Source organism: Leptosomus discolor, chromosome 4 (genome assembly GCF_034619465.1).
Source record: "Leptosomus discolor isolate bLepDis1 chromosome 4, bLepDis1.hap2, whole genome shotgun sequence".
Lineage (NCBI taxonomy): Eukaryota > Metazoa > Chordata > Aves > Leptosomiformes > Leptosomidae > Leptosomus > Leptosomus discolor.
In genome coordinates this window covers 56,571,307-56,598,382 of record NC_141394.1, presented here as the reverse complement: position 1 = coordinate 56,598,382, position 27,076 = coordinate 56,571,307, and the positions used below count along the sequence as shown (strand labels likewise).

Here is a 27,076-nt window from a genome sequence, read left to right as displayed (position 1 = left end):
GGGGCTGGGTGCCTCCTGCCCTGCCTGGTGCACAGGGAGAAGGCCAGGAAGGAGAGGAGAAGGGTAAACGGAGCAATTAGTAGCTTCTCTTGTGGCTTGCACAGGTGGTTAGGAAAGCTGGGGAGTATGAGATACGCATTCAGGAGAGTCAACGCTGATGAGGTAGCACTAACAATGGTCAAAAATGAAGTGAACTTTCTTTCCACAAACCAGTTCCCTGTACCTGCCAGTGGGGAAATGTTGCCTCAAGGAGAACTGGTTCAGGCTGTGAAAGATGCCAGCACTGGCCTGAGTGACCGGACAAGGGTAAGAGATGGAAACGCCTTGACACGGAAAGGGTATTGTTTCTTTGGCATTGCATATTTCTGGAATGCACCAATTGGGAGGGACAACAGACTCCTAAGCCTTTAAAATTAAGGGTTTTCAGTGGACTGATTTATTTTTTTAAGTTGGTATCTGCTTCCAATGTTGTGTGTTGTTGTGAATTCTGCTCTAGCACAGCTCTTTTCTTACAGCTCTTCGTTAGTCTGGACCCCAAGTTTACTTAGAACAGAAGGTTAAACTAGGCTTTTCTTACCCAGCCTCTCCCTGAACGTAACGCTGAGTATCAGTTAAGTCCAGCACGTTGCCTCATCTATTTCAAGGAATGGATATAAAACACAAAAGCAAAACCAAGAAAAGGCAATTTAAAGCCTCTAAAGCTATATAATATGGCTGCAGAATAGGAAGAGACAAAGCAAAACCTATCGTCTGAAATGGCAATTTGTTTTCAACAATCTTGTTTTAATGAAAAGTGTCATCATCAGCTCTAATCCCCTAGAAATCTAGATAAATATAGTGTCTATCTGATATACAAAGCAATTTTTATCTATTAGAAGTGCTGGTTATTGTTCTGGGTCTTTGAAGGATTCTGCTGTTGATGAGCACTGCTGTTTTACCTGGGAAGCTTAATTTCCTGGTGGAGTTGGCTAAAGGAAGTCCCTGAATTCTCCATCTCGTGTGGTATTTTAAGGTAGCATGTATAATTATGTTATTTTCTGTTAGGAAATGGGAGACCACTTCTTTTTTTGTTATAAGCGTACAGACTTGTTCTTACATCTCCTACTCGGGGAAAGCAAACAGTACCCAGCCATTCTGGGTCCAGACCTGGGCTTATTATCAATAGGCAGACAAGATAGTAGCTGCTGTTTCTTTCGACATTTTTATAGTTTTTAAATGACCTTTCCTCTAGAACTACATGAAGTGAACTGCAATTTCCTTTTGAGGGTGCTATGAAGGATTTGCAAATAATAGGCACTGAGAAGTCCCATAGAGCAGGTCTTGAAATGGATTTCTCTCTGTTAACTGGGACATGGTAGGATGGAGAAGCTGCAATGTATGCCATATGTGTTCAAACATGCTTTGGACTCTTAAATGACAGCAAGGTAAGTATGTTTAACAAATAGTCTCTCCTAAATTAAGTGGTTACTATTGTTGTATGAGGTTCTTCTCACTGCCATCAATCGCCAGATCCGTCTTGCATACCTCTGTTGAAGACTTCGTCCTGTGATCCTGGATGGTCAGTCCCTTCATAATATGAGTTCCCATTGTGAAGGAAAGTCCCCACTGCACGCCCTTGACGAGCATGTCCTACTGCGTCGCTGAATACCTTGTTTATTTGCTCTTCGGATGGCATCCACCAGTCTGGGTTGGAAGTACAATGCATCCTAATGAATTCTGCAGGAAAACAATACAGGATAAAAATGAACTTGTCTTTGCAGCATCCATTATCACCCAGGCGTCAAAAGCTCATGGGAAATAAGAAAAGGGGCATTACTGCTTTACTTAAGCAGAAGTAAAGCCTTATGAGGGATGCCATGATAATGCCACTTAGACCTATTTTACTTCTTTCTGTACACCTGTGTTTCTCCACATGCAGTGTATCTTGTTATACCTGAGCTGATTATGTGACACATGGGACCTGGAAGCAAAATCCCTTCTTGTGGAAATAAAAAAAACTAATTCAAATGTGTGTGCAATACATGTGAAAGTTAACGTGAACCAGGACGTATTTAATTTGAAACCTGTTGTGTATTTATACCTTAAGGTGATTACTTTTCTGGATCTTTATGATCTCCCTCTGCTGGCTACTTCAACATCAGCAGGCTGCAGTAGCCCACAACCTGCTTGAAAAGGTCACTACTGCTGTTTCAGTTTGGTGCTCCTTTCTGTTTGGACTATCTTGCATTTCGAGTCCTGCTCTTTCCATCTTCCTGAATCTGACACGTATTTTTCAGAGACTAAATTTGCCTTAGAAATAGCTAAATGAGATGAGAGGGCTAATTTGGGGAGCCTTGCAATAGTTTTCAATGCAGGAGAAAATGAATTGTACTGCACGTAATTTGGCTATTTAAGTAGCTCCTGCTTCCACATACAGCTATTTTTGTATGTAATGATTACATTTTTTTGTAATGTCTTTTTCAGATTCTTTGACATGTAATATGCCAAACTTGCAGAAGGTGCCTTACCAATTCTGGAGTTGTAACTGTTAGACATAGCTCAAATATGTGTGTTTGGACTTTGAAACGTCCAAATACAATTTTAAATGTGAGGGCACCTTATTCAATATATTTGATACACTGTACCTCACTTGGAAACTGAGTTTCTTATTTATTCTGTAACATTAGTTACTCCCTCATGCAGTATTGTGTGTCCCAGGATATTTTTAAATTCTATTTTCTACTGTTGATAAGCTAACAGCACAATAAGTGGCATAAGGTAACTTCATTACTGTCACCACATCCTGATACCAGGGAATGCTGTGCTTTTACATGAGTTCCTGTGCCTGCAAGGTATCTCATCTGTTGAACAATTAGAACGTGATTTTTGCATAGCTCCTCCAGCAGTGTGTCTGCAAAAGTGATAGCTATCTTGGTTTTAAATTCATTTCCCTGGAAATCCACACAGGCAACAGTAATTCCTACCTAGTTATGTTCACGTGGGGCTCCACAGGCTGGTGTTTTTCTCAGAGAAATGGTTACCACGTAAAGGAGTAATGCTGTAATTTAAGCATGCCAGGCTGTTTTAAGGCTGGTTCCAGACATCAGTCAGTTGTAGGAATATATTAAAAATGTTTATAGATGTTTAAACTACTCTAAGTGCAGAGAGAGACGCAGTTTGTACTCCCTGCTATGGTGGGAAGGCATAATTTGATGTGCTGAGAATTACTCAGACACTTGTTACCTTGGCTTGCAAATAGGAAGGAGCCAGTGGCCAACTACTGGCACCAGAGAAAGTTGCCATGTTCCCACCTGTGCATGAAAGCCCAAAGGGAGAGGTGTCTGCTCTGCTTTCTTAACTGGTCCTTAGACACTGAATGCTTTGGCTTCCTCTTCGAGCTTCTGAAAATTAAGGAAATTGGCCTTTCTCTTTCTCCCAAGGAGCTCTCCACACATTCTGTACGTCTGGGACCTCAGAAAGGACAGTGGCCATAAGCAAAAGACCATCTACAGGTGGATTTACTGTTAGTCTTGGTGGGGGGCAGGGGGAAGAAAGAGGAAGAAAAGGGTATTAACACCCTGCTTGTGCATAAAAGGTGAAATTTAAAGTAATTTAGTAAATGGTTAATGTGCTTGTATTCAGCCTTCAAGTTTCCAGAAGTACTTCTGGAACCCTGAATCTTGCTCCAGACCTCTGTGCAGCATGGTGTGCAATGGACTTGCCCTTCTATTAAGCTTTGATAGAGTACAAAGTACCTCTGATAGAGTATCATGTAAGAGGTTAACAGGTTCCTTTGTAGTAAAAGAAGAGCCTCTTTGCCTAATTTGGCTGTATGTAACGTCTGAGTTCATTACCTGGTTACACCAATGTACCCCAACTACATGTCTTAGCTACTTGGCCTTGTTGGATTCTTCTGCCCTAGATAGCAAGAGGCTTTGTCTGATGTATATATCCACTTTGGACTCCAGTTGGATGACTAAAGATTTTTTTTTATCACTGACTGACCAAAATATAGCTTTTCACACTGTATTGATTAGTAAAACATTCTTGAAATCAGTTCAATCAAAATGTCATGTATGGGCTCACAAAACACTATGAAGTCAACTGAATTACTTAAAGAAATGATAAGCATACGCATTTATAAAACGCAGATGCTGATACTACAAACATTTTTTTAATAGGGCTTTAAAAAGTCCTGTTTTGTATGTTTTGTTATAAAGCCCTGTACCAGGACTTTCAAACAATTTTAGGAAACCAAAGTATGAACTGCCACAACAGGTAATTCTTCTCAATCTGGACCCTTACTCTGTATTCTCCAGCATCCTCGCTCTCTGACACAGTGAAATGCTCGCAAAACTCCCCCTCCTTTTCAGGCTAAACATGGGGGAAAGTTGTTCCCTAACTTTTCCAGTCAATGCTGTATCAGTACTCCAAAAAAGAAGTTAGATCCTTATCAATGCATTTATATACACTTCGTATGTAATTAACCTGTAGATGCTCTTGGCCCTACAAGATGTTCAAACCTATCCAGAAGCCCAGTTAGCTGTGGCCTTGAGCGCCATATGCTTACTACACATTAGGCTATAAATATCCTTTTGGTTAATTTTGCTGTCTATCAGTGTTAAAGAATGTCCTGTTAGTTTATTATAAAAGAGTGTAATCAGGATTGTCTGATTTTCCTTCAGTTTCAGTTATATCAGTGTCATGTGCCCTTGTATTTGTCTCCTCTCTTAAATAAGCAGCCCTGGTTTTTCCCATTCAAAAAACCCCAAACACATATATATTACATACATACATAGATACACATATATATCTATCTATGTATGTGTAAAAAAAAAAGCGGAGAGTTTCTGGCTGCTTGTCACCTGCCTGTGAAACCCCTTCTACTTCTGCAACCGTCAGCCAAATGCTTCTACAGAGCCAGAGCCAATGTGGTGAAATGAGATCACATATGGTGGACACTGAGCGAAAAGATGCAGTACCTCTGAGACATGTTACTTTTACTGGATCCAGAGGACGTCTTTCAGGACCTGTCTCTCCTGACTGCACTGACCTTTTCCTTTTCCCAAGGCCGCATGAGTACTTAAGCTCATCGGTTGTGAAAACAAATCTGATGAGATAGCGAAGGAGCCGTCGTCCGTCTTTCTTGGAAGAATTTACAGCCTCATCCCACTGTTTACTAGTGATGTAGACAGGGTAGTTGTTCAGCAACTGCTTGCTCCCCTGAAAAAGTGAAATATTTTCATTGCTTATTTTACAAGGCAAATAAATAAAGATGTCAGTTGCAATAAAAAATATGCTTTTCAACTGGCCGCGATACTGACAGTGAAACACATCCTGAAGTGAACATGTAATTGCTCTTACTGAGAATGAGTACTTCTAAAATTACATTTCCATTTTCTAGGACTCAAATTTGGTGAGGTACAAGGAATATATTTTGAGAGGTGGCTATTGATAATTTCCACTTTAACAAGCAGGTTAAAAAGTTGAGAATCAGTGACTGGGTATACTGTTTAAGTACATCCTTTCTTCTTAATCTGTTAAAATGCATAAAAAGGGTCTTTGAAGAGCATGATCAAATGGATCACTTCATCCCAGCTGACAGTTTACTTCAGAGGTGACTCTTTTGGTCTATTTTTATAATAAATTTATTAATTCTGTAGAACACACCTGAAACTTGACAGCAGTTATGTTACTGTGAAAAATGTAAAGAAAATAAATAAAGGAACTATGAAAACTAAAAGCTTCATTATTATTAATGAATGCTGTATTAACTCAAATTATAGCTTTACAGAAATGCCACCATGTCAGCTGGAAAGAAATTTTGCTTTTAACCTTCATAATTTGTGTGCTTCAATATTCCTACAGTAAATGAATGCTGGGGGACTAATTATGGGGATTCCTATAATCCACACACATTTATAAGCCCTCTTTAGTCAATCGTACCTAAATTGTATTTAATTTTTGTGGCCCATAAAACGCTATAGTTCAGGATTACCAAGTTAACATAAGATGGTACTGTTAATATACTTGAAATAATTGTAGTACACAAAACCAACAAACCACACCCTCCTAGAGACTCATTCACTTTTACAGCTACACCTCTTTATGAAAACACAAGAATCTGGAGGCAGAATTAGTAAAATCTTTGTATAGATTAGCTTAGATAGGAGCTCACAGTGAACTAGAGAAACAAGGGTCTGATGCTCAACAGAGGCAATGAGCTGCGTGCTGCACTTGTGGGCAACCGTTGCAAAGTTCTCCTCGCTTCCAGATCTCTGCTACCTGGAAACTATTTTAAGGTCCACCCTTGCCTCCTTTCATACATTTATTATAGCATCCTGACAGACAGCTTGGGAGCATCTTTGAAGTTTTTCCTCAGGTATTTGCTTTTAATTTTTTTGCAAGTTTGATGAATATATGGAAGGTCAAATTTAGTGAAGACCTTGATGAGGGGGTCGTTAGAGAATCTGCACAATTTAGGCTACCACCACCTCCCAGGGCAGGCTAGCATCGCTGGGAACTCAGCCTATGTGACTGTCTGCTACTTGTTCACCTCGATGCAAACTGCTGGCAAAGATGGCTACAAGCAAATCCAAAACTGTGCAAGGAAGCCAAAATATTAAAGGAAGAGATGTGCTCTGTCTGTCTGAGGGGCCCCCTCCTCTCCCCCTAAAACACTGCAACTCTTTATTCCCCCTGTAGCTTGTAAATCCAAGCTTGTAATCCCCAAGAGAAAGACCCTTCACCTACAGCCCAACTCTGTTATCATTTGAGACTTTCTCTTAGCACATCACTTGTCTCCTCCCACCACTGCAAAAGGGCCAGGGTCAATTCCTCCCCCTCCACTCATGATATAAGAAGCTGATTTCATTTTTGCCAGGTACACACACCCCTGGGAAGCCAGTAAGACTTCTGAGGAGCTCTGCCGTGCGAAGAACATTACTCTCCATCCACTCCAGCTCCTCATCCTCTGCCAACATGGTAAAGGGGCTGTGAAAGGTGGAAGAGCAGGGGGGGCTACATGGAAAGCTCTTTGTGGGTATTACGCTTATGCTGAAGCACTTATGACCACTACATCTCAGGGGGAGCTGATGCTAGTATTTCCTTGGCTTGTTCCACCACAGAGGTAATTCACAGGACCATCTGGTCCCCATGCTGGTACTTACTTTTTTCAGCAGCTAGCTCCACATTCCTTTTATATAAAGCAAATTATTTTCCTACCTTAGATTTCTGAAACTTTTTTTTTTTTTTCTATTAAAAACACTGTAGTGAAGCAAGGACCTTTCTTACTGACACCAGTGCAAAGTACGAGCCGCAGCTAACTCTGTAGGCATGGCCTTGCTTTTAAGCCCTGGCAAGCAGGAGCAATGCAATGCAAGCCTGTAATGGCACAGGGTAAGGCTCCAGTGTGTTAGGGACAGATGCTCACATGTGGCTTTGCTAAGCAGCAAGCTATCCTAGAAGCTACCTCTCTGTTTAAATGTATTGCACTGATGGAAATAGGGTGCAGAAAGGCCCAACATCTAAATTTCATGAGAACTCACATTACTATTAACTGAGGAGAAGGTAATAAATTTTGCATAATTTCCTCAGCCCCAGTTTTATTATACTTCTCTCTTACTCCCCCTGAAATTTAGGATATTTTTCCTCATTCTTCTCCAAAGGCATGATATAGTGCTATGTTACTCTTTTAAACAATTATTGGGTTCCTGCTACAGATACACTTTCATTACTTCCTCTGAAAGTAAAGCACTTTTCGGCAAAAGATTCTTGGTAAATATATGATGCAGCTTGGTGTGTCCAGCAATCATTAAACTAAACCAAACAAACAGAAAAACCTGACAGAAATGAAGTAAGCAGACCCTGAAGGAAGAACCAAAGTACCAATGCGTTCATGCTTGTATTTGTACATGATTAAGCTTATGAATAAAAGATTAGCATCTATGTGTTTAATTGAATAAAAAATTCTGTCACATCATGACAAGCTATTCCATGTGGGACGTTATAGAACAGCCTCAGTTTTTACAGTGCTTGAAAATTTTAGTTAAGCAAAAGAGCATTAAAAAAAGGAAAATGAATCCTTGCAGTATATTTGAGTGACAACAGATAATAATATATAAAAACATATGTACGTGGAAATATATGTATTAATTTGCACAGAATAAAACTAAATGGAGGAGCAAAGTGATGCACACCCTGAACTGCTGCAATGCATCTTCAGTGAAACTACGGTAAGTTAGACTACATGAGGCTTGCACTACATATCACTTATGCGCAAAGGGAGGTCAGACTAGACCTAAGTCTTCTCTCTTCTGATTTTGTTTGCGTGAATAATGGGTAGTGACATGTATACACTACATAGATGAAAACAGGCATAGCAAGAGCCTCAGATGCAGACAGTCTAAACTAGGAAAGTCTCAACAAAACCACTTAATTTGAGGCATATTTACAAGCCTGGATAGAAACACACTAGAGCAAAATTAACATGAGTTACACTAGAGCTGACAGATAGATCTATACATCTACCTTCTAGAGAAGGGGAGGACTTAGAATTTCCTGCTTTTTCACTGCAGCACTTTTAAACAGAACATAATTACAAAAATCCCCAAACTCCGTACCAAGTATAAAGTTGTCAACAGTCAACATTTTGTTTGGGCTACTTTCTGAAAAGCAAGAACACTCCAAAGACTTGCAGAAGTCTACATTTGGGTCTGTCTGCAAAATGAAGGAAACGTCTATTTTAGCATTAACCATCTCAGGACTGCCGTAGAGCTATACTAACTGTACACACGTGTCCATACACACGACATGTTGGTAACCCCCATGCATGGGCTGCAGCCCCTGTACACTGGTAGCTGCCGTGTGCAGCCACCATCAGTCACCCGGCTACAGTTATCACCAGGCTAGCCCTAGCCTAAATTCTGCCCACAAAAGTGAAGTTTCTAAGGAAAGGTGAGAGGAAAGTTACCCAAAGCAAGGCAAGTGCATCTGATGCCAATGGAGGGAGTTACATGCTGCTCAGTAAAGTCACCCTAGATTATAGTAGTGATGAGTCTCCTCCATTTGGGGGATTACTGTACCTAAGAATGACAGTTTAATAATAGATTTTACATATTTTCACTACTAAACATATTCTTCCAGTGCCTACTGATTTATTTGCCTACATATTTTCAATGAATTGTCAAACATAAAGAGAAGTAGCTTGTCTTCACTGTATACTACCTCAGTCGGATGGTCTGTTGGCTGTGGTACCATAAGCTGGTTGTGATGCTGAAGTACAGTCTTCAAATAATCTAAAACAGTCTGGCAGGGCACTGTATGAAACAAATTGCAATTACTGTATATTAGCTATCTAGCACAAAATCGAACAACAATATTAAATCAAGCAATGTTCTTCAGGATCTGTTTTGTACGTCTGTGAGATTTATTTCAAACAGGAAATACTTCTCATTTTAATTTGTGCAGACATTTCATTCAATAAATATATGATGGATGTTGTATTATTTCCTATGTTGAGATCTCTGACATTGCTTTTATTTTCTGCCCACTAGTTTCCAAAGATTTTTTTATTCCTAGATTGAAATTATAATTATTACAAATACAAATTAGGTCAGCAGTAATTATAATGAAAAAAACAATCTGTAAATACTGTAAACAGCCCAAACTATACATAGGAGAAAACATTTCTTGGACCTAAATCATGCACTGATTAACATGTAAATACGCGCAAATGTTTGTGAAACTACAGTCTGATTAACTATACTGAACAGATTTAATGATTCATATACTTTAATTTCTTTTCCCTCCCTCCTCCCAAATTTGTTATAAAACTAGGTGTTAGGCAAATTGTTTTATTTCTCTTTCCCTCATTCTCCCCCCCTTCCATTTTCATCACTCTCATCCATTTCAGTAGTGGTACCAACATCCTATTCCCTTCTGCCAAGGTGATAGGTTAATTAGGGATGATTCAATTACGGGTCTCTCTTAAGCAGATGCTGCCATATCCCTGATTAACTCTGGAGTATTTTTGAGATGCAGTGCTTTTCTCCCGAGCCTGAAACACCATAGGAGAATTAAACAGATATTAACCCAACATTATGACTGACTTGTGCAAGACTAAATAAGCATAATTTTTAAGGTACCTTATCACTCTCACATTTTGTACAGGTTGCTTTTGTAAAATATTCAGAGATAATCTTAGCTTCAGCTAAAAATACAGAGAAAAATATTTCAGTGTTCCTTCTCTTTTTTCTTTCTTTTTTTTTTTTTTTTTTTTAATTATTTCTTGGCATTCAGCCTCTGCACCTGGAAAAATGTGTTTTGGGCTTTGTCTTAAGCTGGCAATCTGAAAGTAAGTGCTGAAATCACTGAGAATGTCCCAAGGTAGGATTTATAGGTATTTTGCACTCTTTCCTGGGCATTCACACTGTGCAGCAACTATGCCCCTATCTGGGCAGACAGGGTGCAAAATACCTTTACTCTGTGCAAAACAGCCTCTTTACTAAGGGCTAAGCAGCGTTACATCCAGCAGTCTACATACAGAAGTCATGCCCAATAAGAATAATAAATTCCTATGTTCTTTCACCCCATGTCATAAAGACAATGCATCAGTGTATTTACTCCTGTTTCATTTGATATATTACACTTTGCAATAGGATGTTAGGAGGTTACGTGTCAGGCAGAAGTTAGCATTTCAAGTGACTTGTTCCTGTTCTATTTCAACAGCGACTTTACTGCTTATTGCTAGGCCAGGGCAGTGTCTCAGAAGTATAGCTGCTACACACAAGCAGGAGCCTGGATGCTTTCTTTTTGCAGGAAAAAAAGCACCTTTAATTGTCATTGGATGGTTTCTGAAAATGTTTCAATTCTGAAAAAGTCAGAAGGGCAGTCGAGCTTAATAGTCCGACCAACATGTTCTGTGGCCTTCCTGTAACGACAACTGTGTATTTAGCATATAGCAGCAATCAAAAAATTGAATACAAGAAGTTCTTACACGGAATAAAGGAGAAAAATAACCACAGGTAATGTTTTAGGACACTGGATATTCATAAGGTGTGGCAAAAAAAGGATTTGGCTTTTCCCCCCTTTTTTTTATATACAGGAAAGTATATGTGGGAAAAAGAGGTTGTTTTTTTTCTTCCATGTGGATGGGCTGAAGGATCAGATTGTATTTTAGGACCCTTTTCTTACACTCTGTGTGTGTTTGCTGTCTAGCACGTCCAAAATGAAGATTAAACTAGGAATGCCCGTGCACAGGTTACTCTCTGATTAAGTAGGTGTCCAAGAAAGAGGCACAAGGATCGCGGAGGCTCGCCACCCTGGGCAGTGTCAGAAACCCTGTGACAAAGTCAGCAAAACCTCCCACCTGAGTGTAAGACACCAGGGGCAACCCGTGTCTCCCATGAGATCCTGGCATCTCCTGCAAAGTGACAATAAGGATGAAAGAGGCTATGATGGGTGGTTGTACTACTGCCTGAAAGATGCCCGATACTTGGACTTGGAGGAGAGCTGAGTGATACTTGGGAAATCAGAGATACTTGCGCAGTATCCTCCTGCCCTGTCTCAATGTGTCACAAAAGCTAATAAAAATGTTTAGCAAGCTCACTGAGGACACAGTTGCCAAAGTATCGGCAGTACCTGGAAGCTTTAGACTTCTTTGGTCCCCGTGAAGCTGTACTCAAAACAGTCTGTGAAGTGTGCACTTGCTCTTCTGGTTATCTCTATTAGCAAAAGTCCCTGGTGATGACCCGATAGCTCTCAGCCACACTTGGTACTATTACCTGCAATTATGTGGAACTGAACACAATGCATCAAAAATTTCTAATTTTTAGGAGCTGATCTCACAGCAGGATTGTATTTTACCCACAGTAATTTCACTGCAGGCTATCCAAAGATGTATTTACCTATGTTCTTCCAAACAGATGGGGCACAAGTGAGAAGACAATAGGAAATTATTTAACCTGTTGTGTCCCTAGCAGATGAAGTACAGCTCTACTTTAACTGTGTTCTGATGACAAAATGCTTTCCCATTACCGGTGGGAAATACGAAGGTACTAAAAGCTGTCTGAAGCTTATAAATGCTTCTATCTTCATACAAGCAGTAATGTTTCAAGCACAAAACTGTATGATTTTGTTACCATTCTAGTGACTAGACTAAGGACTTTTGACTGGTAAAGCCATTGTACATCACAGTTTGCTGTTGGTACAAATAACCTCAGCCTTTCAAACACCAGATGCTACTTGCAAAGCCAGACTTCTTGGGCTGCTGTGTGAACTGAAGCCTAAAGGAAGCCACAAAGAGGGTAGCACAAGGCCAAGAGTCAAAGCTTCGGTTTTGCTTGTGTCTCCCCTCTTAACAGCTCTGCAAATAGTCTCTTTGACAAGAGATAAGAGGAACCGTTTCCTCCAAACCCTGCAGCAAACCTAACTTTGCAAGAGCCTGTGGCTCCCAACTACGAGGATGAAAAATCATTTAAACCTACTAGCTTGTTTATTTTGTATTTCTCTGACTTGTCTCTAGAGAGTTAACAAGATCATAACCCCGAGAGCAGATTCTCTGCAGGCTTATGCACATATCCACTATCACTGACATCACCAACAGCGATCTGTGTCTACTGTAACCAATGGGAAAGACGCTGATGTCAAAATAACACTTGCTTGTTATGATTTAGTAGAAAGCCTACGGGGAGGCAGTAATTTTCCTGCCCATTAGGAAGAATCATCCACAGCCTTTACTTTCTGAAAGTGTCAATGCCTCAGAAAAGACATTGGAAGTGGCAAAGTAACCTGGCCTGCAGCGAAAGAAGAGTGCGATCTTTGCAGGAGCTAAAAGGCAAAGAAGAAGTACTACAGGGGACTTCCCATACTGGGGAAGGCTGGTCTTGCTAAGGTGCTAAGCAGTTACTAAGCAGGACATACATAAGAAGTGGCAGGTCTTTGCTGTTTATTGATCCAAGTTGTATGACTTCGTTGTTATTCTAGGCATCTGTACGCTGTAACAAGTGCTGCTTTGGCATAGCTTGTCACAGCTTTCTCTGTGGAGTTTCCTAACTTTTAATAAATAGTTGAACGGTGTGGTGGCCACCGACTGCGACGATGACAAAAGCCAGGCTGTGACCTCTCAGTCTGACCTGCCACACAACACAGCAACTCCCAGACTAAATCCTCTTTGCACCAGACAGCATCAGTGGGTACAACTCAAGTCGTTATCACCCAGAGATGCATTTTCTACTCTTGGCTTGTACAGCGTGTGCTATTCCACCCTCAGAAACACACACCTTATTTCAAGTCTCCATTTTTTTTTTCCTTTGATTGGGTTTTGTAAAATCTTTGGAAAAGAACTGGAAAATGCCTGTCACCAGTTATGTACTTACTAGTTAGTGGTGAAATCATGTCTCTGTCTTCTCTTTGCTAAGCTCAACACTGACCTTCCCGAGGTGCTGGGCTCATGTTGGTCCCTACACCTACCTATGTGTCTGTACAGTCAAAGACCATGCCAGCCTTTTTGGCCACACTGTCCATCAATACTTGGCCAGAAAGCCACCATGTCCTCCAAAAGCCTTTCTCAGTGTCCATTTCCCAGGGGCTGAAACTAAGTAGAGCAATGTCCTCTGTGCCTCAACACACAGTAATGCTGCACCTTGTTCAGCCAAGTATATCACCTCTCATCTTCCTCACTCACTGCTACCTCTGCACCACTTGCAAGCTGTGAGCAATGACTGGATGCTTTCTTTCAGCGATGAAAGTATTAAAAACACAGGCTGTGAACAGTTTCACAAAGAATCCCTCCAGAAATTCAACTGCATCATGGCCATTTGCTGAATATAAATACAATCACATTTTTAAAAGAATGTTTTGTAATATAATATTATATAACACCCTGAATATCTGCAATACCCTCATCAACACCATAATTTGGCAAAATGTTGCCTGGTACTAACCCCGTTATTCTCTTTTAGTACTCTATTAATTGAAGCCGGCATCAGCTGTGCAATTTGTTTGTCTGGGCTCAGTATCAGGCCAATGAGCCTCCAGTCATCCAGGACATCTCATGTGTCCTTTTAAAAAAAGATACCATACAGTATTTGCATCTTTCAGTCCTCTGGACATCTGAAATATTCCAAAACATAAAGAAAATCATAGTCAAATCTTTGCCCACCTTCATTGTTGTTTTAGCTCCTGAAGTGAGTTGTCCAAATTTCATGATTTTGAAAACATCACACTCTGGAATCAGCTACCTAACGCTTTTCGTAATAAGCTGATGTGCACTTAGGGACAAAAAGCTGATGTGCCCAAGCAGTTACTGCTCCTGGCGGCCTTTGCTGCAGCTCTCCTGGCAATGCCAGTCTCTGAAAGAGGGACTCCTGACTCCACTCTTGAACCACTCTGTCTGATAACCTGGGCTGGAATCAGCATCTCTTCATCATTCCTAAAAAGGCCGGCAATCCTAGCGCTGACTAGCAAGCTCTTCAGCTGTCCCCACCTTGGGAGAGAGTTGCAGCAGACAGCTGAGGTTGCAGTCCCACCTGAAGCCACTGCTGAATGTGTGCTAACACCCAGAGTTACAGTGGAAATGGAAAATATTTCTACCTGCTTACCATCACCATCATATTGATGTGACTGCATCATTTTACTCTTCACAAGTACCAGAACAGAAATACTCAATAAGCAGTTCCATATTATTGACAAAACCTATTATTGCTACCTGATAATTGTCCGATACCGTTATTACAATGCCTTATTTTTCCTTTAATTTGCCAGGGAAAGAATGCCTCCTTAATAGAGTGCTCCAGGTTTAATTATTCCATTTCCACTGATCCCAACCTCTGCTTTTTACTCATCACTATCAACTTCCCCTCTACTCCATTTGTTATGTTTCTAACTGTTCCTTCACTTTCCCTCTAAGCTGGTTGTTTTTGTAACCAGCATGAAACATTTCCTCCTAGATAGTCTTTTGGGGCCTTCAACAACACGCTTTCAATGTTTCCCAATTATCGCTCACTCTTTTTTTTCTTTTTATTTTTAACCTTTGGCTCTAATAATTGTTTCCAACTTTTTACAAAGTGCCAAGAACATCTCTATTATTGGTTTGGGCTGGGGTTTTTCTCATTATAAATGTTATTGAGCCACAATCACTTGTATTGGTATCTGCCAAAATGAGGGCTCTCATTTATCCTCCCCAAAATGTGGCCTCCAGTGTAACGCACTCCAGGGCTGTTTGTATTGCCAAAGCACAGCGCTATGAAGGGATACTTGGGCTGTCTGTAAATAAGGCATATCTCCAATGTAAATAAGGTACATCTCCAACCTCTCCCACAGCATCAGACAGCCCTAGCAAGAAGGGCATGGCTCACCCCCTGGCTTGGCTGCGTGTCTCCCCACGGTGGGCTCAGCCCCACAGCAGACAGTAAGAACTCTGGTTTATTCTGTTCATAATGAGATTTTGTGCTCTGTAGCCGACACTGGCTAGTATTTCTCCTGGTGCTTTGCACAGCAGAAAACGAATCCCTTAGCATTCAAGACCATTTACTTCTGACTTGCCAGTGAGGAGGAGAATTGGGAAGGGTGTACATCTACATCCACCCCGCTCAGACCAGCAGCTGATAGTCAAGACTGGCTCAGCATTGCAATGCATCCTCCTTTGCTTGACCTTGAGTGATGCTTCACTCAGGGTTCATTGCAGGGCATTTCTAAATTGATGCTCAACTGTCAAAAAGATGTAACAAATGATAGGGAACCTGCTGACGAACTACATGGCGGTGTGAATTTCTTATAACATTAATGGAGATGCCTTCTCTGCCTGAGATATGGACAAGTGTGCAGTATAACATGGCTTGGATTATTTTAGCTCATATGCTCATTTATTTCAATAGTCAGCTCCAAGGCAGCGAAAGCTGCATGGACAGGCTGTGAAGACAAGTTGTTGGGGTGTGATGAGCTGGAAAAAGAGCAAGGGGCAAGGAGAGATGGGGGTTAGTAAAGAGGAACTGATCTCGGTACTCAAGACCCTACAAATTTGGATGTTTGTAACTGGATGGTAAAATAAAACCAGCACCCATTTGTAGTGACAGCAGCCAGCAGAAATCAGAGAATCGACATCACACACAGAAGTGTGTTAAAGATTGGCTAAAAAGATTGACCCACACACCTGCCAAAAGCAGAGAAGAGAGAAAAATTCACAGCAAATATCCCGTTACTTTTAAAATCCCTCACAGTTGTGTTTTCCAGGTGGAGTGAAAACCATTTTATTTCTGTTAACCTGCATCTGAAAAGCTATCGTATTTCTTTTAATTTTCTTTTGCAAAAATATTTCTTCCACAAAGAAGAAAGAATGTGTCCCTTCCATATGCCCCTGGGATGTGTACCTCTGCCTGAACAGAAGAAAAGAGATAAAACAAGTCAGCTGTGCATCTGTCATTTAAGTGATGCTGCCACATGCTCCTGTGGCTTTTGTTTCTGTCTGTGCCTCCTCACTTTCTTCTACTTAATAGAAAGTACCTCTTTGTGTCCTCCCTTTCAGCCATGAATTCTTCAGGGCAGGGACCTCCCCTGTAAATCTTCTACACATTTATACTGCTGATAACTAACAGGGAAACCAAGGAGCCCCCGACGAGCGGGGACAGCAGTTTGTGTCACTAAAATAACAAACGCTGACCTGCAAAGTGCAAACCGAAGTTGAGACTGGGTATTTCAGTCCCATCAGGCTGAACCGCAGCTACCCACAAAACTCCCAGCAGCTCTTGCTCCTCGAGGTAGGCCAAGAAACCTGACCCCCTCCTCAGTGAGGGGAAGCATGGAGAAACAGATTAGTAAAGCCCCAGACTGCTGCAGTTATGTGTTTCAGTAAGTTTTTGTACTCAGGCTGGTTTAGCAAACTAAGCTGTCACCCCAAGCTGCAAGCAAAGCCATGCTTCAAATTCAAAGGGGTTCTCGTGCCAAACACTGGGTGACCGTGCTCAAGGCTCTCTCCTCCTGAAGTAACTTCATGCTTTGAAGCTGAACAGCAGAACGAGGCCAGAGATCAGACCAAAACACCCAGAACATCAAGGGAAACCAAAGAAGTGGTTAAACGTGAACATCAAGAAAAAGGACAAAAAAAAAAAAGGACATGAAAAAGCGTTCGTCATAACCCTTGATGGCTGCTTTATCTACACTGCTGCTGCGGTAGGCTCTTTGGAAACGCGATGCTCTGAAAGTATAAAGGAGACAGGATTTGTAGGGAAAAGTAATATCTTTTATTAGATCATCCAATATAGTCAGGAAAAAGGAGTCAAGCCTTGGGCACACAAAACCTTCTGGAAAACTTGTCTGACTTTTTCAATTACATTGATATTAACTCTACCTGCAAATCCCGCTTTGCTTTGGCTACTTCCAGCCACCATGAACGACGTCTCTGTAGGTGATCACCTCTCTACATTTGAGGGGGTTTTTCACACCCATTCTCCCAAGGTTTGCTGGTGTATTTTTTGCTGCCGGGCCAACAAGGTAAGAATAATTACTGTATTTATCACACACTGCTTCAGCTTACTTATTTGTACTTTTTCACTACTTTCAGGCTGGTTTGCCTGAAACCATGCAGCAAAGCTGGAGCACCAGGAGGCAAACCCTCACTCATCACTCCTGGCCTTTTCTTCAACGACCCGGAAATATTTTCTCCCTTTTAGGCTGAAAGCTGTGAGAAAGTCCTGCTGACAGCAGTGAAGGAGAAGTGCTTAATAACCTTATATATTAGAGGGTCTAAATCCAGGTCTCACATTCAGTCTCACAAATAAGTCTTTAATTTCATTGTTGGGAATGTATCACAGCCTTAGTAATATTTATAGAGAGGAAAGAGATTAGGAGACATTTTTCTCTACATATAGATAGGTTGCTTTGCTCTGTCTTGATGGTCTCAAAATCTTGGAGCGCCAATGACAAGTTTGCCAAACTCCTTCCAGGAATTATCTAATCTTTAAGTGTTTTTCAAAACAATACAAAATAACACAATGAATGATAATGTCTTTTTTTTTTTTTAGTTGAATTTAAAACTGAAAATATCCAGTTAATGTTTTTGCCTAAAAAAAAAAAATTGAGGAAAACTGCAGAAATTGCAAGATGTCACATTGCTCCAAAACCAGAGCACTGAAATATGAATTTTTCTTCATTTATTCCACAGCTGAAACAAATAAGATTTCACACAAATTTAAGTATTTTTTCAGTCAAATCAAATGAGTATTTCTTGAAAAAAACCTGAACAACCACTAAAACATATGCAATATTTCACCCATGTAATCATCTCCAGTAGTGATCTGCCAAAGAGTGATGCTAGGCTATGGGCAAAAAGATCCTACAGGACTGGAGGGCTTCTACAGCAACAGGGCTGAGTTCTGAAAACTGAAGTCTTATTTTCTGTGTCCAAAAGCTACAGGAAGGTATGTCTTCTGTAATATTTGTTAAAAAAAAGTCTTTGCCTTTACATCTGCTGAGAAAACACTCTTCTTCCCAGTAGCCTCTTTGTGAGCCATGCAAATGGTGCTTTGCAGAGCTAGAGGCAGAGATGTACAGTGGTAACTATTTTTAGATCGCAAACTCTCATGGATTTTAAAAGGGCTTTTGCATATGGAAAGTAAAAAAAAAAAAAGAAATGCAAAGTATTTCAGGAAAAGGATAACATGATTCATAGGTGGTTATAGAGCAGAAGGGAAGGGTTGGTGCTTTTATCTTCTGTTGACAGGGTTGCTAGTGGGAGCCTCAGCACCGATGGGGAGGGCACAGTGCACACATCCCACTGCCCCATGGGGTCCCTGCCAGCCTTGCCCAGCAGCTCTGGCCCACCTCCCTCAAGTATGAGAGGGAAAACCACTATGTCAAAAAACCTGCTCTTTCAGCAGCTTGATGGGACAGTATGGCAGCATCCATGCCCACCTAGCTGCCTCCACAGTCGCTTCTCCCCTGCGCTAACTGCCTTGCCTGGCCTGTAGGATGCCCAGTACGAGTCACATGAATGAGCAAGGAAGAAAGCTAGTGCTCTGAGATAACTCTGACGTGATAGATGGTGGCAAACAACACTGAAACCCTCTGCAGAGGGCCTTCTGGCTCCCTCCCGAGGTACGTAATGTCTTGATGGGAAAAAAAAATGCTCAGAGAACAGGTGTTGCACCCATTTACATACAGAGTTGGGCATTTCAAGTCACAGAAAAATTTCTGCCAGCCTCTTTGGTAGCAGAAGCTCACTGGAGCAAAATCAGCACTGGAGATAAAATAATTAGACATTGCCTTTAGTTGGTTTTTGATTAACCTTGCTCAGTGGTGACTGTGGGACTGCCTGGGGAGCTCAGACTTCTGTCCTACCGTGTAGCAAAATCTGAGGGCACCTTCTGTGGCTCTTAACACTTCCCCAAACACCTGGGTCACTTTAGACCTTTCTGTATATGTCACCCAGACAGCAGCAGATGCATTTGATGATGATTTTAGGTTGACTGATGAAGTCATATATCCTTGCACATTTATTTTATGTTTGTCTACCTATTTTGATACGCCGTTAACAAGGTGTTTCATTACTCCTGGGGGGTGAAAAATGACTATGTTTACATATGTTTATCTCTCTTTTAAAGGGAGATGAAGGGTAACTGTAAAGGTAAATACTGGCTGCTTAGCCCACCATTAATCCTAGCAAAATACAGGCAATTGCAAAGGGATTCAACTGATGAAAAACTAAATAATATGAATATAATTAATGCCAGTCAAAATAGTCTTATGGAAAGTGGATCTATCAGACTTTCCTGATTGTCATTCTTTGATGAGATTATAGGTTCACTTGAAAAAGTTAGGTTGAACAGATATAATATACTTAGATTCCTGAAGGGCATTTAACTAACTACCACGAGCTATCTGACTGCAAAAGCAGCCACACACAACATCAGTAGACTATAGCATATACGGATTAAGAACCTGCTAATGACACCTTAGGTATTTGTCATTGGGGGAATCATCATGAATAGATGCATTTCTCACAGGGCTCAAGAGGGACTGACAGCAGCCTCAGTGCCATTCAACACTTCTAACCAGAATCACAAAGTTGATTTAAAAAACAACAATAAAAAAACCCCAACAAACTGGATGATACAGAAATTGATGAACCAGCAAACAGTACGAAAACAGGGCAGCCAAAGTAATCTGGATCACTTAGTACACAAACACAGCCAAACGCAAAGTATGCATGTCTAGGAAGAAACGTGTACAGAATGAGAAACTCAGCTGCATGACCAATGGCCAAATGACCAGGGCAACCATGGGCGGGAACAAAGAGACTATTCACCTTTGCTCAGGCAGATAGGAACATATCGCATGTATTTCCAGTGCCCAGATTTTTGAAGAAATGAGGAGAAGGGGAGAAAAGAACTGCAAAGAAGGATTCAACTAATTTGAGGAGTTTCAAACAGCTCTGCTTAGTTTATCCAAGATGGAAATTAAGTCAGCTTTCAATCTCTAAGTACCTTCAACCACAAAAAGTACCAAGTCCTATACAGCACTTCATTTAGTGGAGAGTAAAGCATAAAAGTCAATGGCTAGAAGCTGATTTCAGATAGTCAGGCAGGGAATAAGGCACACATTTTCAGGAGTGTGATCAACCACTGAGTCAGGGTCAGAGGTAAGAGGTAGAGCCACTGCTCACCAGAGTCTCCAACTCAGGACTGGAGGCTTTCTGAGGTATTACTTGAGTCAAATGTAAGTTAAGCTTTAGTCAAAATCAAAAAGATTACTGGGTTCAATACAGGTGACTGAATGAAAGCTGTAGGTCAGGTTATAGACTGTAACGATCATTTTCAGTCTTACACACCTGAAGCTAGGGTTCAAGTGCAGTTGAAATCCACACGATTCCCTTTGTCACACAATGTTTCCACATGATGTATGAACCACTACTGAATCCAGTGAGAGTGTACATGTTATGGTGATCCCAGATTTTGGAAGGGGTGGGGGAAGTATTCTAAATTTTGGGTTTTCTCTACCCTAAACAATGTTGCTTATGGAATTTGCTGGTACTCCTAGGGACCAATACACAGAAGAAAAATACAATGTAATACGAACAACGGATAATACAGCACTGATAGCTGGGGAGAATAATTATGAAGACTGCTGCTTACTTTTTGCTCAGATTTTGCAACTGCATCTACATATTGAGGCAGTAGCTGGTTGCCTTCCTCCTTTCTGAATAGTTAGCATATTTGGATTATTTTCTCTCTTACAGCCCATGCTATATTATCTGTGCTTTTCTGCCATTTAGGGATTAGTTCAATTAACTTTGCATGGATCTTCCCTAAGCACCTCAAACTTTAGCTAGCAAAGGTGCATCTCCGTCGCGTTTATATATGTCAGAAGTGTGTGGTATACTTATTTTCTTTGCTAAATTCCAATCTGCTTTCAGTATTATTATTTGAGGTCCATTTTTGCTTGTGCTTAAAGTTTAGAGGATATGGGTCCAAGATACCTGATACCACTCTTCAGGTGTCTCGATACATCTTAACAGTGAGAAGTCCTAAGTTTAAAGGGGCAAGAGAAGTTTTTCACAGATAGGGTTTCTATTAGATGAGTTTTTTCTGTCTGCTTTCTCTCTCCCAGCGGCTGCTAGGTATTGCTGAACTGGAGATGCTGTCAATCTTTTTTTTTTTCAGGTTTTATGTGAAGATGGATGGGAGGAGATGTATTTATGCTTCTCACTGAGCTAAGAGCAACTTGAGAGATACTGTTCAGTTAAAAAGTGTGGATGTACCTTTGAACAGTTAAATTTCTTTAAATAATCAAAAAATGAGCCCCAAAAGGGAATGAGGTTTGTACACTGCAATATCACTTAAAGAACAAGATACATAATAAGGTATAAAAGCATTTGAAATTACTATGACAAGCCAACTGATGCTTGGAATTTGGGATTACAAGTACATCCCATGCTGAACACATACTAGTCTAGGACTCAAGGTTCATATGGATAAGAACCAGCAGATATTCTTCCAGTGGGCATAGCTATAGGGATTTTGGCTGGAGACAAATTCCAGTGTTTGATTACCACGATCGCAACCTTAAAAACCAACTAGAACTTAAACCAAACTATTACCCAAACTGTTTTTATCACTGACTGACAACATTATATGGCAGGGGATTATTTACCTGGAATGCTCTCCAGTTTTCTACGAAGTTCCTCATTTTCTTGTTGCAATGAAATTACCTCCTGCTCTAGCTCTTGACAACGAGGGCAGTAACCTTCTTCCTCTTCCTCCTCTTCCTCCTCTGGAAGTGTAGAAGATGATGGGTGACCATGAGATTCAGATGTTGCTGGAGATGTCCATCCACCTAAAGTGTGTACTGGAGAGGTTGAAAGTGGATCCACATCTGCCAAATGGCTAAAATCATTTACTGATGAGGTGTTCTGAGAAGGGAAGCTCCCAGAAAGCAAATAGTTCTGAAGGGAATCGGTAAAAACTCTCAGAAAGGCTGAGGTTTGTTGTTTCTTTTGCATATACTGCATCTCTATGTCTAAAATGTCTGACGTCTGACTATGGACCATTTTCCCAAGCTGACATTGCTCTTGTCTTTCACTATAATTTGGGTTTTCCTGCTTTATACAAGAAATCATGGACTGAGAGTGATTGTTGTCCAGCAGTTTTCCACCACAATTTAAGAGACTTAGAACCCGGCTGCATTGTTGGGCAAAGGCATCCAGAATCATTCGACTCTCTGCAACAAAAAAAAAGATGAATCACAGAAACCTAATGCAAAAGGTTATGCCAGGCAGTAGCAGCTAGATGAATGTACACAACTGTTACAGTAGCATGCATTTTATTTCTGGACACATTAACATTATGGCTTCTGCTTTAATACTTCTGCAACACTGTGATTTAAAACAATCCCGACTTTGCTTCTATTTTGAGAGTGCCCTTGTGCCCTTGCTGTTAATCAGAAATGCATTGTGATGATAGTCACTGCTTACTGCCATCTTCTTTCAGAGCGATTAAGTCAGGAAAATGGGGAAGAAAATACAAATTCCACCCAATTTGCTCCAAGTAGAAGTTCAAGTAAGTACTTCTCTGGAAGTCTATTTCAAGCTGCTGGTGGGCATTGCCTGTACATATTTGCAGGACTTTGCACTACACCTTTGTCCTATACCCTGCTCCTCTCCAACAAGGCTTCCAAACTTTGTTTTTTCTCCCTTTCATCTTTGCTGCACTTGCTTGACATTGGGCACGGGACACTTCATGTTACACCCCCCCCAATTCTACGATCTTTCCTTCTGTTACTTTTGCTTCAGATTCCAGGCATGTCCAAGAACAACTCAAGAGTGATAGGTGTAAAACCTTCTTCTTACTCCAAGGAAACATATCAAATGTACAATGTGCAGCCCCTCTGGTCAGCAGAGGATTTTTTCTGTCTGGCTGACCTCCTATGAGTTAGTTTGTGGGTAGGCCAGTATCATGCAGTAGAGAGCAGTGCAGAGTTCTTCAAGCTGCTCTGGACATAATCAGGAAACTATGTGGGGCTCTGCAGCAGTTTCTGGAAGCAGCAGCTTGGCTCTGGAAGTAGGATAAGGATGCCATGCCGCACCTAGTCAGCCTTGCCTCTAATGGCAGGAGGCGTCACATCTCAGGGAGCAATAGCAGGTACAAACTAAACCTACATAGCAGGATGGTTCATTTCTGCAGTGTCTATGTATATAGCTCAAGGGGCCGTAACGGTTCTTGGACCAAGATGGAAAATGACCAAGACATTTATTCTATGATATGTTAGGTTCCCCAATAAAAATAACACCTGTTAAAATTTTTTTAGCTTACTCATAGCTGAGTTCCCCTAGGTGTCTAAAAAGATGTAACTAACATTTTGCATGAGACAAAAAAAAAAAAGACTGGTAGGTTTAAGTGCTGCCAATTTTGGAGAGCTCTTCTCAGGCAGGCTTGACTTTTAGAAAGTGACAAATGCATTTACTTCTGAAAAGGCAACCTGCTACAGATGCATGAGACTAAGCACCCCAGACCTTCATTTATCTTAACTTCATCACTAGAGACAAAAACATAGCCTTATCACACTGATAATACGTAAAGAACAGAAACGTTCAGAATTCAGGCCTTTAAGAGGTGGCACTTCTCATGGTACTTCTCCACGATCCAGAAGATATACCTTCTGGTGGAAAATCTACTTCACACTGAGGTTAGTACAGCTGGCCTGCAGAATATTTGAAATAACACTAATTTGCATTTTTACCATCCTCCAGATCTCTGCAAAGGGGGCAGGGCTGAAGCAGCATACAAATGCTTTCAGTCTCAAATGCAGCCCAAGTAGACCTCCCTGGCATAAAACCCAAGGGTGTGACCTCCCAAGGACTTAACCGTAAGAGGGGTGTTAGGCGGACAGCGTAAGCAGAGGCTCAGCACTAGGCTACGCGGCTGCCCAGGGCCAAGCACAGAGAGCCCACCAGCATGTGAAGGATTGGGGTGGCCCTGAGACCACCTAAAGCACCCTTGCAATCAGCCTCCTGTGCTAATGAGTCGTACTACACCCTTGTAGATGGGCTCAGATGATCCAGGGCAGATTTCTCCAACACATCTTTTATCCAAAACGTTAGGCAACACCCTCTGGCCACACTACAAACTCAAAGGTGCTGCTGCCCCCTTTGCAAGAGGTGCTGGTGAGGTGCTAGGTGCTTTGTAGCCTCCATACCTGCTGTCCTGCCTTCCCTTTTACTGCACTGAGCTAAGGCCAGCTGTTTTTAAGCTTTCCGATGCAAGTGCAAAATAACACAGCACAACAGATATAATATGAATTAAAAGAATGGGAATGCCAGTGACATTGCAGCTTTCTAGCTGGGACCCCCTGATAAACCAAAAGAAAATCAAGAAACTGAAGCATCACTAACAACCTCAAGTTGTGCTTTCTTTGCCTTATTTCTTTACTTCCCACATTTTCCCTTTAAAATTATTACAGGACGATATTGATTGGAACTTTGCAATCCTACTACAGAGCAGTTTTTTCATTCATTTTAATCCTATAATCCGATTCCAGACCTGAAGTCATAGTCACTGTTTGTATTTTAATCATTATGGTCCCTGTTGACAAAACAGTTACTCATTCTTTGCATATCCTTGTTGCAAGGGCCAAAATATGAATGAAACAACTGAAAAGGGATTAGATCAGTATAAAAGATGTCATTCTAATAGTAAGGTTTCTCCTAAAATATGGCAGAAAGTAACCTGACATTTCAAATACCAGTTCTGAAGGATGCTATAATACACACTAACATCAGTAAAGATAAAATTAATGATTAGTTTTGTTGTAAAATTGAATGGATTAGCCACATTCACTGTGATAATGGCTTAAAATGTAACTGAAATGTTATACAGAAAATGACAGCATTGATTTAATCTTCAGTTCAGTATCAGATCTACTACAAAGACACAGTAACAGCAATCACTGTTTTTTTCTTAACTTTAACTCATACTCAAAGATATAAAAATGAAAGTCATGACAAGGCAGGGCTATTCTGAAACGCTAGCACAAAGATTTGCAAATGCTTTTTTTGTGGGTACCACTGGGCAGCCATAGTGAGGGATGCTCTCAGCACACATTCTGGAAACATCTGGCTCTGTGCTGAAGTGGGTACCACTTTGAAGTGACTTCTGCACCAGTAATGGTACAAGTACCCGCAGTCTGAACAATCCTAACTGAGAATAACTGCAGTTATTTTTTGTGATGGAGAAAAAATAAAAACAAATGCTGCCCATTTAGCATATATCACAGAAATTGGGATTTCAGCTTTTATGGACTGACTGTAATTAGAAATGCAAGCACTGTGCAATGTCTAATCACTAAGAAACGACAAAAAGTTGTTTTTATGTGATTACTACGGAATAATCACTGATCTATGATTCTTAATTGATTTAACGTAATGTATGTATTTTCTAGGAAAGGAGGATTCTATTGAAATGACTGCACCGGACTGAAACAGTGTAAAGCGTTTTATTAAAGTCTTATTGTGATATTCCTCTTCCCTATTACAATGCTCACCAACCATGTAATTCTAATGTCGCAGACCCTGCAGTCTTTAGTCTTACACAACATCTATTGACTTTAACTAGACTTTTGCCTGAAGGTGGACTTCCCGGATCAGGCCCGTAAAGTGCTAATAGAGCAGGATTAAACTGCTAAAAGTATAAGTATTCCTAACTAGGTTATTCAAGAGTGCAAGCAAGCAGAAGATACTATCGCAAATGAGGTACCAACTCCTAGATATAGCATTCTCCTTTACATCCTTTTCTCATTGATGCTGAACTATGGTACTTAGCTATCCAACTGCCAGACTAAAACCAGGATTTTAGTAAGAGCAAACTTCTGAAACCCAATCTGATGATTTACATTGATGCATCAGAAAAGATGTCTGGAAAGATTGGCAGGTATAACATCAGCTTTTCCTACACTCAAGGATCTTTTCAATACTCAGACCAGACAGCTTTATTAATAAGGCATTGTGTTTGGTCTCAATGGCTCTGGATTCAGGTCATGGCTTTTCCACAGTTTTCTTTGTAGTCTTGGGCAGCTGGTTTAAAAAGTCATCTTTATAACTACTGAGTGGGTCTGAATACCATATATTCTCCCCTGCAGCGAATGTACTCATTGGTGTGTAATTTTCAGCAAGATTCAAAAGTCCAGGTTCCTTCACAACTTCAATCATCTCACTCTTCACTTTGCAGTCCTCTCGCCAGATGATTTGTATTTCTTGATTTGTCTGATTATTATATTATTATTAATTTAGATTGTGGGGCAGCAGCTCTGTACCCCCCAAATGGCTTTGTCCATGCATACAATTTGCCATTATGTTCTTAGATATGAACACTGCTGTAAATATCTATGCTTGGGTCACAAAATTGAGAGCACTTGACACCTCCCATGACTAAGAGATGCTTTCTTGGGCATTTTGCGTGAAGATCACTGAGACAGTCCAGTGGATGAAGACTACAAGTGTTTGGCTATTTCAGTACTGATCTGACAGATCTACTTCCAGAGGAATGTTTCAAATTCCTCAGCTAAGGCAAAAATAATGATCTTCACCTTCTCTGTTCACATAAAACACTTCTTA

At 40.8% G+C, this 27,076-nt stretch overlaps 1 protein-coding gene across 1 annotated transcript in view; it reads right to left on the bottom strand.

Annotated features, from left to right (window-relative positions):
* Nucleotides 1-1,498: 1,498 nt before the first annotated feature.
* The window catches only part of BEND4 (BEN domain containing 4), a 29,486-nt gene continuing 3,908 nt past the window's right edge, over nt 1,499-27,076 (bottom strand). Inside the window, exons 2-5 of the mRNA XM_086464535.1 lie at nt 22,123-22,689; nt 9,205-9,296; nt 4,962-5,202; nt 1,499-1,716 (exon numbers count right to left, since the gene is read on the bottom strand). Of these exons, the coding sequence (XP_086320661.1) occupies nt 1,499-1,716; nt 4,962-5,202; nt 9,205-9,296; nt 22,123-22,689 (1,118 nt within the window). The remainder of the gene's footprint in view (nt 1,717-4,961; nt 5,203-9,204; nt 9,297-22,122; nt 22,690-27,076) is intronic.